Below are 14,301 nucleotides of genomic sequence, written 5' to 3'. Positions count from 1 at the left end.
GCTCCAACACAAGGCACAAGAATCAGAGACCCACTGGTTTGCACACTTAGAAGTCCTATAAAAGTCCTAAGCTGAACGCCATAATATGTACATGGAGGACGTGGTACAGATCCATGTTGTCCCTGTGCTTGCTGCTTCAGTCTCTGTGAGCTCATGAGCCTCGCTAAGTTGATTCGGAGGGCCTTCTCCTAATGTCCTCCTTCCATTCCCTCTGTCTCTCACACTCTTTCTGCCTCCTCTTCCTTAGGGTTCCCTGAGCTCATAAGAGGAAGGATTTGATGGAGGCATGCCATTTAGACCTGTGTGTTCCAAGGACTCTCTGTCTTGTTAGAAAAAAGTTGTTCATAGTCTTCCCTACTTAGTGTCTGTAACACAGGGGAGTGTGTGTACTTTTCTGTCCTAGTACTAATGATCTTTTCTTCTTCCCACATTTTTTTCCTGATCAATTGGACAAAGGCCAATCATTTTCATCTTTTCAAAGACCTGTGGTTTGGTCTCATTGTTAGAGTGTCTCTAGAGCATACTTGAGGACTGGTTTAGCCTTAGTAAGCCTCGTTTGAACCTGGTGTCTTCGACTCTGGGTAGTAGAACACAAACTGTTCCTGCCTGTGTGGAAGCCTAGAATGTTCTTATATGGCATCTTGTTTCTTCCTGTGTCAGTACTCAGCTTCAAACATGAGTTTCCCTCTACATGTCTCTGGAGTGCTTATCTAAGAAGCTCTGTAGATCTCAGCAAATTTGAACTTCCCCTCCCCCTCTGAACTTGAAGGTGTATTTTTTTTTTTTTTTTTTTAACTCAAAGAGCTCAGTGGCCCCTTTTCCTTCTTGGGAGTTACCGTGCACCACTTGTATTATAGAGTTTGAAGATGTGCAAAAGACAGAAGCAGACATTTCAGCAAAGAGGAGATACAGATTGAGAATTTGCACATTAAATCATGTTCAACATAATTTTCCTCTAAGAAAATGCAAATTAAAAGTAGAATGAGGCAGCTGGGTGTAGTAGAGCACACCTTTAACCCGAGCAGAGGCAGAGGCAGAAACAGGTGGATCCCTTTAAGTTCAGGGCTAGCCTAGTCTACACAGCAAATTCCAGGCAAGACGGTTACATAGTCAAATACTGTCTTAAAAAAAAAAAAAAAAAAAAGAATAGTCTGCCTCTCCATACCATTTAGAAGGGCTGAAATAAGAAATAGTATCTCCAGATTGGGTTGCAAAGAAAGTATCATGCATACATCCCTAGTGAGGTAGAAAACAAAATGCATGTGTATTAGTTGCTTATCTGTCTCTGTGGCCAAATTACCTGCCTTGCTGATGGCAGGGAAGACTTGTGGAGCACCCCATCTCAGAACAGGGAGGGACCAGAAAGCAGAGAAACGGCGAGGGGTAACATACACCCAAAGATCCATCTCTAGCAATCTAAGCTCCACAGCCTCCTAAAATAGAACTACCAACTGGGAACCAAGCACTCAAAATATAGCATGTAAGGGACATCTTGTAGTAATCCACAACAGGATGTTTTGGAAAATAATGTAGCAGTTTGTTTAAAAAAAAAAAAGAAAAAAAAAAAACCAAGCGTGCAAATACTGTGCAGTAAAGCAGTTCTTTTATTTGGGAATAAATTATGTAGAAACCATTTAAGAAAGACACCTGCCCTTAACCTCTTGCCTGCACGCACATGTGAATGTGCATACTTACACATACAAAACCTTCATGCATTAAACATACACAAAATCATACACGTATCCTCAAGAAATGAAGATATGGACATGTAGAACTTGAACATGAATATTCATAGCAGCTTTATCTAGTAGCTATAAACTCTGCCCTTCCGCAGGTGAATGATTAAATGGTGGTATTATGTATTCCATAGCATGCCACTAAGCAGTACGTGTGAACGGATTGTTGGTACATGCAGAGAGTTTTGCTGAGCGAAGGGTAGAAGAAGCTTATCTTAAAAAGATATGATTCCACATGTATGACAGTGTTCACATGGCAAAGCTGTGGGGATGGATAACAGATGTGTGGTTGCTAGGGGTTGAGGAGTGGCATGCTAGCAGGAAGGGTGGGTGTGGTCATGAAGGACAACACCACAAGGCAGGCTTGTGGATGGATGCACCTCTGCTGTGTTTTCTTTTTGTGTATTTTTAATGCCTGCATGTGTATGGGATATATGTGTATGTATGCACATTCACATGTGTGCGCAGGCAAGAGGTTGAGATGTCTTTCTTAATTGATTTCTTCCTTATACATTGAGGCAGGAACTCTTGTTTAAACCTGACTCTTGCCAATTTCACTACGCTAACTAGCCAACTAGTATTAAGGATCCTGTCTCTGCTTCCCAAGCACTAGGATTACAGGCAGGTCTTTCATGCCCACCTGTTATGTTTGTAGGCACTGGGGGTTGAATTCCAGCTGTAATGCTTGCAAGCCAAGTGCTTTCCCACTGAGCCATCACCCTAGCACCTGTTCTGCTAATGTAGATATCTTGGTTATGATATTATGCTATATTTTTCTTCATGCTGTCTCTGGGAGACACTAGAGTAACTTGAGATTTCTGTGCTTCTTATAACTACATGTCAATCTATACTTATCTCAAGATTAAAAGGTAATTCATTGGAAGTAACACAAGAAGTTATAACAGAAAGGTTAAAGAACTTCTTTCTATACATAGAACTTTCACCTTCTATAGTTAAGATAGTATAAGAGTTTAAACGCTAACATTGGACTGGAAAAATATCTATAGCAAATATGGATGAAGACAAGTTAATAGGTTTAATATATAAAAAGTTCTGTGACTAATGAAGAAGTCACTGAAATCCTCACAGGTAAGCAATTCACAAAAGAGAAAAAAAAAATGCTGCCGGCTGTAAAACCTGTGAAAAAGTATTTAATCTCACCAATCATCAATGAAAGAAATTTCTTTTTTATTCCAGATTATAAATCTGCATTATACAGCCTTATTCCCAAACACCACTCCTTTCCAAATGATTCCATACCAGCCTCGTGGAGTGTATTGAGAGCACATGGAAGTTTAGCTGTGGCACTAGCATTTAAAGACATGCGCTTTTTCTGCTTTAAGTATTATTTAACCTTGTATTATATTTATCACTACATTACCAATGATTGATTATTTTACATTGATAAGTCACTCTTCCCCTTTTTCTTTTCCTCTCTTGCTCTTCTCCCTCCCTCCTTTCTTTTCCTGAGACAAGCTCTCACCATATAGTCCAGGCTGGCCTCAAACTCACAGACCTCTTGCCTCTGTCTCCTGAGTGCTGGGATTTTAGGCATTATTTTCCCCCTCTCTACTAGGAATTGAACTTTGAACTTGCATGTTAGGCAAGTGCTTCACCACTGAGCTCCATCTGCAGCCTATTTAAAGGGCTTGCTTTGCAAAAGGCTCTCACTAACTTGCCTTGAGGTCTGGCCTTGAAGTCGTAATCCTTGTACCTTGCATCCTAGGTAGCTAGGATCACAAGCCTGCTACCACTTCTTCTATCCAGCTTCACAGTTGCTGGATCTAACTTTTGGTGAAAACTTTTTTAATTTGTCAAGAAAATGTCCTGCTATGTTTTTGGTGTTTACATGTTAAAGGATTGGTCCCTAAACTGACGCTGTTGGGATGTACACCTTTAGAAAGTGGGGCCTCAGGGAAAGACCTTACTTTTTTGTGGGTGCCCTCAAAGGGGACTACTGAGTGTCCCCTTTCACTTCCTCTTTACTTTCAGCCTATATAAGCAGTTTGGCTCTGCCACTTGTTTCTCTTGCAATGTGTTAATCTTGCCAGAGGTAATGGGCTGCCCAATCTTGGGCTGGAATCTCCAGAACCTTCAGCCATAATAAACCTTTCTCTTTATGAGCAATTTATCTTAGGCATTTCATTACAGTGATGTAGAGATGATAAATGCACTGCAAGCATTTTTACTCCATGTAAAGGGTCATACGTTCAGAATACTTGGATATCTATATGGAGTTTTTGCCTTGCTAGAAAATTTATGACCATGCCTTTCCTTTAAAAATGTGAAAACCCAGGGCTGGAGACTCAGTGGGTAAGAGCTCTGATCACTCTTCCAGAGGACTGGGTTCAATCCTCAGCACCCACTCACAGCCATCTGTAACTCCAGTTCCAAGGGATCAGATGCCCTCTCCTGCTGCACTAGCTCCTGCCTCTACCCTCAAGGGCGTCCAGACACTGTTATACACCGGGATAGACTGGAGGAATGAGGCTTAGCTGGGTGGGAGGGTGGGTTAGCAGGATCTTGGTCCAATGGTGAATGTGGGAGAAAAAGCCTTCTCTGAGACAGTTTTCAGTGAAACATAAGGGCTATATAAACCTTGGGGAGTGGGTAGGGTTTTGGGGGATGAGTGTAGATCATTGGCCAGAGCTGAGGTGCTGGGAATGCTTCATTTGCATGAAGAGGAATTCCAGGTGCTTGCTGGACATGTCTTTATAAAGAAATAGGAAGTTTTACCCTGAACCTGGCCACCAGGCTACATGACTACTTCAAGGGTGGCAGAAGTGGGGGTCACAAAGCTATATGCACTGGAGGGCTGGCCTTCCCTGAAGACCTCCCCCCCCCCACACACACCTCATACAGCACACCTGCCCCACACTCTTCTAGCATTGTTGGGCACCAGGCATGCACAAGACACATAGCCATATTTGTAGGCAAAACACTCCTACATTAAAAAAAAAATCTGAAAATTCCTCATTCTGTATTTTTCACTTGATTGAAAACAAGATAAATATTGTTCTGGTCTGATCCCTTTTCTCAATAGGTAGCCTGATTTTAGTTAGCTGTTTGTTTTATGTCTGGGAATTTATTTTCATCTTATATTTTAAAATCTGGATTTGGTCACAGTCATTGGTTCTGTCTGGGTATACATGAACGTGCTTTTATACCACCTTTGCCTAGCAGTTAGTGAGTCTTCCCTCCATGAATAGACATTTTCTTTCATCATTTTTTATTAATGCTTTGATGTATTTTTCTTTGCTTTCACAGTCTAGTAACTGAACAAAATCAGGTGCACTGAGCAAAACTTCCACAATTTCTCAGAATTTTCATTTCTTGGTCATTTTTATTTTGTTACAGGAGAATTCTTCAGTGTAAACTTCTATTACATGGACCTGTTTTTCAGCCCTGTCCATCCTGGTCTTGTGGGTATACGTTTCTCACCTTGGGATCATGCCTTTCTGTTTACAGTAGTTGTGTTTTCCATTTGCTCCATATCCTCTTGAATGTCACTAGGGATAAGTTGACATGTTAAAGCCTATTTCCTGTGCTGACTGCTTTATTAATGGCTGCTGTATAATTTGCTTAGTTTGATTCTCATAATTTGAATTGCTGTGGTTTTCACAGAAGCAGTGAATCTTTGTTGTTTGCTTATAGTTTTTAATGAAGTTTTATAGTAGTGAAGACATTTAACAGGAGCTACTTCAGCATTCAGGTGTGGTGATAGTTTGGGGTTTAACATTAGTTTTACTTAAGTATAAATACTTGTTTTTTAGTTTTCCATTTATATGGATGTCTTCTGTATATCCTTACCTTTTCACTTTATGTATGTTCTTAGGGTTGAAATGAATGTCTCATAGGTACAGAGTTATGCCTTCTTATTTTTTAAATCTATGCAGCCATTCTGGTGATTAGAAAATTTAGCCTATTTATATTCAATGTAACAATTGATAGGTAAGGACTTACCAATGTCATTTAAGATTTTTGATTACATTTATTTATTTGTGTGTGTTCCTATGCATGCGGACATGTGCCACAGTGTACATGTGGAAGTCAGAGGACAGCCTGTCAAAGGTGTTATGTCCTTCCACTATGTTGGTCCTGGGGGTGGAACGCAGGCTGTTAGGCTTGGTGGTGAGTGCTTTTACCCACTGAGCCATCTTACTAGTCCCTGACTATTATTTTGATAGCTGTTTTCTGGTTCTTTTGTAGATTCTTTGTTCTTTTCCTCCCTTTCAGTCTTCCTTTATGGTTAGATTTTTGTTGTTGTTTTGTTTGTATCTTTAGGTGGCTTGCTTAAAGCCTAGCATTGGAGTGGTCCATAAGACCGAGTCTCTGAAGAGGCTAAGTGTTGGAATAAGACTGGAACCTTGAGTCTAAAAGGCTTGGCCTGGTGCTGGGGCAGACTGAGGGCCTATTCTGCATGAGAAAGCCTTGTGGCCTACCTTTAGGTCCTGGGACTATGGGATCTGGGAGCTTGGTGCTATGTGTTGGTCTAATATTCATATCTACTGAATTGAGCACGGGTCCTGAATCCCCCAGACTGTGGAGATTAGCTTCAGAACTGTACCATTAGTAGGTAAGTCTGGAGCCCATATCTGTATTTAACAACCTGGTTTCTGACTCTGGAGGTATCTGGATTCTGGGCAGACCTAGAAGCTGTGGCTGGGATTGCTAACTGGATCAGGACTGGCCTGGAACCTAAAGCTCACTTGTTGCTGGGCGTGCCTGGACCCTTTTCTCTGAGGGTCAGTATAGAGATGGCTAGGTGTGGGCATGGTGACCACGGCCAAGGGGCTGCCTTGGGATGCTATTCTAGAGTAGGCCTGATGCCTGCGATCATGGAGGCCAGGGTGACTGGGTCCTGGGGCTGCTGGATTGGACCTAGAGTTTGAGTCTAATTGCTTTCATCCTACATCAAAGCAGGTAGTCATCGAAATACAAAGGTAAGCACTGCTCTTTGTGTAGAGTGAAGGCAAGCAATGGACTTCTCCTGAGAAGTCTGTGGTTGAGATCTCAGTAGCAAGCCCCTGCCCTGAGGATGTGAAGGCCTTAAGTAACTATTAGAATCCATTTTCTATTGATATAACTGAATACCAAACGAGGTCACTTAATAAAGGATGGAGGTTTATTTAGTTGATGATGTGGGAGTCAGCATCCACTTGGCATCTGGTCAGAGACTTCTTGCTGGACCACTGTATGGCAGAGGGCATCACTTGGCCAGACAGAGCAAGCTTGATGCCTTCAGTTTTCCTTCTTACAGATCCACGAATGCCATCATGTGGAACCTTCCATCAGAACTGATTTAATCTCCTCCTAGAGTCCTCCTCTCAAAATACCATTAACGTATAACTTTGAGAATTGAGCTTTGGCAAAGGTTTGGGGAGGAACAAAGACTCAAAGCATAGTGGTAGCTACACTCCTGTTTTAGCTAGCACTGTGTGCACAGTTATCCGAGGAGAGAAGGCTGCACGGGCAAGACTCTGATCCTCATGTCAGTGCTGCTGAGGGTTGAGTGAGCAGGAGTTTTTACATGACTGGGAGAACTGAAATGCTATATGACTCATCTGCAGAGTAATTTGGTGAAGATAGTCTTTTAAAATGACTGTTCTCTTTTGGCATACTCTCCATATTTCTAGAAGCCCATCTTGATGAATTGGGGTAGGTGGTCTGGGTTTATATAGGGCTCTTCACTGCCACATAGCTTGCACTATGGACAAATTGGAAGGAAGCTGCTCAAATGTCTTATATAATGGTAAATCACATTAGTTACATGACATGGGAAATACCCATGACACATATTACGTGAAATAGTATAGGATAGCAGAACATATTGAACATGATCCTTCTTTATTAAAAAGGCAGGAAAATACTATCTGTACATGATTTTAAAAGGCTGAGGTAAACAAATCCCCAGTGGTAGGATTATGCATGAATTTGTTTTCTTTTAAAACTTGTCTATAATTAAAACTAGTAGGAAAAATATAACAAAATAAACAGCTATGCTACCCTCCTCAAAAATTCAGCAAAGTCTGAATGACTTTTATAATAAAACATGTAAAAATGTCTCTAGATACCTCACATTGTACCAAAAGAGTGCTATTTTTTACAATTGGTGGGCAAAAGTGGGATCTCCTGGAGATGAATATGCAGTTGTCATCAATGTGCAAATGATTCTGAATTCTCCAGCTTTCTATGTTGTGTAGTGGGCACCACAGTTGCCAGCTCCGCCATATGAGCTCCAGCGTGGCCCATCTGCTGCTCAGGCTTGGCTTGGCTGACAGATTTATCTCATTTCATTCCTTATTTGGCAGCATAGCCTCTTTCTCATTATCATAGGTTTGGTGCCAAGCTTACTCATTTTGCTTACCTGTTTGTTGTTTTTTCCTTTTGTTCCATTTTGTTAAAATGAAGGTGCCAACAATGGGAATTCTGTCTCTGAAAATGCCTGTGGGGTCTTGGTCATGTCTTGCTAACTTGCCCGTGCTTCTGACAGCTACAGACTATTTTGGTTGTTTTGATAAGTAGAAAGCAGCATGGTTTGTTTTTTAAAGGGCCTAGCATTCCTTTTCCCAGCCCCAGCCCCACCCCCACCAGAAGACTTGGAAATGTTTCCACATAGAAATTGTAAACCCTAGCTATAGCTAAGTCGTCTCCATCTGGTATTTGTGAAAAAAGAATTTAATGCTGAAGGCACCTGCTGTTTGCTTCATCTTCATCAGTGTTTCAGAAACACAAGGGTTGAGACTTGCCTCTACCTCAAGCACTTTACCTACAAAGGATTTTCCTGTCTTGGTTTGTATTTCACAGAGCACTGGGACAGTCAGCCAGACTGCTAGGTATTTGTTCAAGTGAAACTTTGAGGAGTGTCAGAACCATTTTAGCGATTTACTGAATGGATTTGTTAGAATAGGATGCTGTTGCCAGAGAAGCCTCTCTGATCTGACACTATTTATTTTCAAAGATGCTCTTTGTAAGACTTTGCGTCACTTTCCTCTCTAGGTTACCCTGAAGAGACTTATCCAGTGTATGACCTTTTGGATGGTATGAAGCGCAGGCAGGAAACAATCCTGGTGGATTACCCTGATCCGGAAGAGCCCTCTGCTGAAGAAATAGCTGAACGGATAGGAGTGATGGAAGAGGAAGGCTCAGAGCATTTGAGCTGGGATCATTTGCCCACTGATCCTAGAGCCCAGAAAGATAGTTCTGTCGCCCTGTGTGGTCCTGAACCAGAGCCATGCCCCTGCTGTGTTCATCAAGAGGAGGACCCTGCTGTCTTGGCAGAGAATGCTGGCTTCAGTGCAGACGGCTACAGTGAGCCGGAGGAAGCCACCAAGGAAGACTGGCCCCAAGACTCTACAAATGAAGGGTTAGGGATCAGCACTGTGAACACACACATGGGTGGCATGTTGAGGAAACGCAACCCCCAGGGTTTTGAGTGAAAGCAGACTGTTTGGGGAAGTATCCATTATTCTCTTCCCAAGGTAGCTTGTCTCAGTTTCACCCATTGCCCTGTGCCCTCTCTGTCCTTCTCTGTGTTCAATGTCATAGTTCTTGGGCCACTACTGTGATTATTGTCTATCCTTCCTGGTGCTTGCACACCTGTCACCTTGTAAAGTAGCCATTAGCGTGAACATAGGACACAATCACCTTTCTCTTCCTGCTGATCAGAAGCACTAACCCATTCAGTGATTCTATGGTTGATTGTGCTTGCAGGTGGTATCACCTGGCGGATGTCTGACTCTTCATAGGAGCAACAGACGATTTACCTGTGAATGAGCAGTCGATTGGCAGATATTCAGGTTTTAGGAATGAAGATTTTGGACTTCCAGATGCCTTATACTTTGGGCCTTGGTCCCTGAGAAGAGCATGCTCTATTGTGAGGATGAGGGGCCCAGAGCACAGGACAGCTGACTGATCTGTAGTCTTTCAGAGTCTTCTAAGATGCCCTGACCCCTGCAGAGTAGCAGGCCATGAACACACGGCCCTTTCTGGAGACCATTTTGCTTGTGTATTCCCGCAATCCCTAGCTTCCTGTCCTCACTCTGTTGAGCACAACTGCCAAACCCAGAAGCACCTTTGTATGTCTTTTTTTTTTGTGGCTAGGCGAAATTTGAGGCACAGCATTAGTTCATATCCCACAGAGCTGAAGTTTGAGGCTGTTGTAGCTACCGGACGGCCTGTATGGTCCTTCCATGGGGAGCTCAGGTGCAGGAAACCATGTCTTTATGGGACAAGATGGAAACCTGTGAATCCTAACAGGGGTGAGTCAGTTCAGTTACATGTAAGACCTGAAAGTTGAAAGGTGACATGTCTCCAAGGACATTCTTAGTCTTGAAATGAGAAACTCAACAATTAAAGAATCCTGTGAGGCTGGCTACAGTCTTGACATTTCTATTGTACCTGGCTTGAATATGATGCTGGAAGACAGTTTGAACTACTCAGGAGCACTCTGGCTGCCATCGGAAGGCATGAGGCCACACTAAGATACTGCCAGCTACCACAAAGCTTTACATGTTAGTTGGGCTACAGAAGTCCCTTGAAGATGGAACCTGAAAATATACTGCACTGTATTCATCCATGTGTAGAACATTTGATTGAAATTGTGAAGAATGCAGTTGAACTTGACATAACTAACACTAAGTGTAAAGAGCGATGTAGGTACTCTTGTTTTGGCAAATTGTTTTCTGTGTGGCTCCCTCACCCACCATGAGTGTTGATTTAGGATGGCCCTGGGTCACTGATTGTAGTTTTTGTCCATAGGTTATGATTCCGTCACTACATAAGAACTTGTTTCCTTCTCATTTGTTCATTGGACAGCTGCCCTGTGCTGTGTACTAAGAAGACTGAATTTGCATCCTGAAGAATGTCAGCTTAATGTAGGAGTCTGACAGATATACCGTGGACCATAGGAAGCCTCAAGATTGTGAATTCTTCAGGCAGATGTCCCTGAAATTCTGGCTGTAGAATTTTGGATTGGCTCCTCAGGCGTCTGAGCCTGGTTTGGGCATCTGTAAAGGGAGGATAGTGGAAACACAGGTCTCGCAGGGTTGGGAGCTGTGAGTGAAGCGGTCAGCACACACAGGGCAGCAGCAGCTCGTGCACAACAACGCATCATACTGTTCTGTCATAGTGTAAACCCAGAACTGCAGGAGCATGGAACAGCAGGAATGTCATTGCCAAAATACCAATACATTTTAGGAGAGACTATGTGGCATGCTAAAACATAGGTGTGGAAGAAAGGACATTGTGGCAGAAAGAGGAGGTTAGCTTGTAGAGTGGGGTGTGTGGATGGGTTTTCAGGTGAAAAGTGTTACAGAGCCCACTGTTATTATTTGGGATTAGCTTTGGAAACAATTCCTGCCAGAAGGACCAATCCCTCATGGTTCTTCCCACTCTAGATGTTAGTTTGCATATAGTAATATATTTATTTGTATATATCAGACATTTTAATGTACCTTTCAGTAATTTGGAATATAGGATTTTCATTTTATTTTCCAGAATTGTACCCTTTGGATATGATGATTTTTACATGTATAGCCAATCCAGGGTGACCAACATCAAGGGACTGATTTTCACTGTTGTCATCTTCATTTCTCAGTATTAAGGGCTGCAGACTTCATCAAGGCCTTGCCAGTAGGTCTGCAGTGACCTGTGGGGCACCACAGCAGTAGCTGGCCATAGAAGCCACTGCACATCACCTAGGACCATGCTTGGTAAGTCAGGTGGGTGGTCAGCCAGAAGATCCTTTAATTTGGCTATAGTAGGAACATAGGACAGTGCCTCATTATCTCAGGGACTAGGCCTGGGAGGTATACTGAGTGGAAATGGATTTCATCTCTAGAAATTATGGCCTGTGAGAGCCATGTTCTTTGTATTTAGACATAGGTAATAAAATAGCTTATGGTCTGCACTCAGACACTCTGAAAAAAGGAACTTAACTAATACTCATGGTACAACTAATATTAAATATTCTCATTGTTGTGACAAAAATACCTAACGAAGGTAACAGTGCAGGAAGAATATATAGTTTGAGGACATCCTTCAGGGCAGCAGAAGCCATAAGGACTGCTTCACAGGGAGCAGAGAAAGATGAATGCTAGCACTTGGCTTGCTTTCCCTCTTTTATTTAGTCTGGGACCCCAGCCAATAGGGTGATACTGTCCATAGTAAGGATGTGTCTTTCTTCAACTAAACACTTTCATAGACAGGTGTGTTTCCATGGTGATTCTGAGTTCCATAAAGTTGGCAATCAAGATTAGCCATAAGTGGTAGCAGGTGTAAAACAAGATTTTCCTGGATGTGTTCTACACAATTTAGGCTTTTTTTCCCCCAACCTGATTACTAAACAAACAAAACCTCTTTCCCATTTAGAACATGCTGTATATGGTCTTCCTCACAAATGCGGAGGCTACAGGAGCCAGACCATGGTTCAGGTAGGGAATACTTTTAAGTCACCATCAATTATAGACCTACTCTTAAATTCCCCTTTTATTAGGAAAGTTTATATCCACAAAGAATATTTTGTGTGCCACCTGTTGGGCAGTGATCAAGAAGCAACTACTCTATAATGTCCTTAGTCATTAGCATGTCTCGGACACTTCCTAGTATCTCTTACTTCGTAGGGTACCACTTTCCTTGTGAATGGACCAGGAGTCATGTCCACTTTCAGGACTGGGAGAGTCTGTCCAGAGGGAAATGTGCAGCAGTAGGTGCTTAACACCATCACTGTCTTGAATCCCACGCTGCTGGGCCGCCCCACCTGACACCCTCTCTCAGGCCACTCTGACTGCACAGAATGGTCCAGGGTTACTCTGTGGGCTTTGTGTGACCTTATGATGACTCCATCCAAGAGCTTCCATTGTCTTGGCTTCAAATCCACAACAGACTGAAAAAGATCCTCACACATTTAACTAGTCCCAGCTCCAAGTCAAGCCCAGAGGCATGTGGCTGGGCCTTTCCCACCTTGAGTCCTACGGCTCATTTCTGTCCACAGGGGCCACACCCACCAGGCATACTTAAGAATTATCAACCAAGCTGGGCATGGTGGTACACGCCTTTAATCCCAGCACTCGGGAGGCAGAAGCAGGCGGATTAATTAGAGTTCAAGGCCAGCCTGGTCTACAAAGTGAGTCCAGGATAGCCAAAGCTACACAGAGAAACCCTGTCTAGAAAAAAAGATCAGCCAGCCAGTTCCTTCGGGTGACCCAGATGAATCTTCGAACCCCATTTTCCCCCACACTCTGCATGCATGTTGCTCTGTATGTCTCTGGTTCTTAACATGCTCTTTTGTTGCAATTACCCACCTGACCTTTGAAGTGTCTAGGAAGGAATAGAATGGGGAACGTGAACAACAAGGACACAGCAGTCAAACAGGTCAAGTTTAATTTGTGGATACATGTCTGTACTTAGACAAACACTAAGTTCTACAACATACATAATGTCATTATGGGAAAATACCAAGTTTGTCATTGCACATACCAATAAATAAATACATTTGCTTCAGAATACCAAAAAGTTTATTCAAAAAGTCACTTAATAAAAGCACAGTTTTGCAAGTTTGTCTAAAACTCCAGATAATTTTGAACAAAAATAAAATGTCTGACCACTCCAAAATAGGAAAAGACAATCGTGTGCAAATTGACATACATGTTCTAGGCGTGAAGACTGGCTAAGTGTGCTCCCAGCAAGAGAAATGCTGCCTGTCCTCAGCAAGCTGGTCACCAGTGCAGGGTCCAGGAGGCTGGGGCTGAGCATCCCCTTCCACACTACTCTGAGGTGCTCTATAGACACTCTACATTTCAGCCTCATCGCCAGCTCTACCTGGACCTCAATGGGGGAGGAAGGGCAGGAGAATAGGGTGCAGTGTCTTTCTTGGAAAAGAAAGAAGGCACAGTGATGACCTAGGACAGGTAGTGATGAGTGTGAGGATTAACTTTCTCTAACCCTAAATCCTACAGCAAGCTTTGACAGGCCCACATCTTGCAGGGAAGGAAACAGACGGAGATTGCACAGTTTGCTCAAATGCTCTAGCTGCTCAGTGCAGTTAACGCTCCTAGACCAACTCGCCTTCGCACTGAAAACGCAAATCCATCCCAGTACTTTTTAAGATCTTGAAATGACAGAAAATTGCCAGCTGGAATTCAGCAAGGGCAGGTGTCCATAAACTGAAATAAAAATCTATCCCATAGCCTGTTCTGGAGACTAAACCTGGTCTCCAAGCCAGGGCCTAGGGCAGTGTAAGGTCCCAACTCTGCAGGGCAGTTGGCCCCAGTCACAGTGCTGGGCACCACAAGCTCAGGCATGCTCTGATGACACCTGGCATCCTGAAATCCCATGAGGAGGTTGTAGCTGGGGCAGGGACTACAGAGAAGGGGAGGCCAGGGCTGCTGATAAGGGAAACCAGGCTGTCCATCTATGAGATGGGCGTTGTGCTTGCAGAGCCGAGCTGTGGGTGTGGCTCCTCCCTGCAGACCCCATCTGAGCAGTCATCCCTATTGCTTGTTAAACTTAGAACTGATTCTACATAAAGTTTTGAGGCAAATACCCTGCCATTTCCAGAAGAAAA

At 43.1% G+C, this 14,301-nt stretch overlaps 1 protein-coding gene across 4 annotated transcripts in view; it reads left to right on the top strand.

Annotated features, from left to right (window-relative positions):
- Nucleotides 1-9,196, top strand: part of Ric3 (RIC3 acetylcholine receptor chaperone) — a 38,924-nt gene extending 29,728 nt beyond the window's left edge. For all 4 annotated transcript variants that reach the window (XM_051149191.1, XM_051149190.1, XM_051149188.1 and 1 more), the window contains one exon: nucleotides 8,736-9,196. In XM_051149191.1, the coding sequence (XP_051005148.1) occupies nucleotides 8,736-9,175 (440 nt within the window). In that variant the 3' untranslated portion in view covers nucleotides 9,176-9,196. The remainder of the gene's footprint in view (nucleotides 1-8,735) is intronic.
- The last annotated feature ends 5,105 nt before the right edge of the window (nucleotides 9,197-14,301 follow it).

Source organism: Acomys russatus, chromosome 7, assembly GCF_903995435.1.
Source record: "Acomys russatus chromosome 7, mAcoRus1.1, whole genome shotgun sequence".
Classification (NCBI taxonomy): domain Eukaryota; kingdom Metazoa; phylum Chordata; class Mammalia; order Rodentia; family Muridae; genus Acomys; species Acomys russatus.
This window is presented reverse-complemented; position numbering and strand designations above follow the sequence as displayed.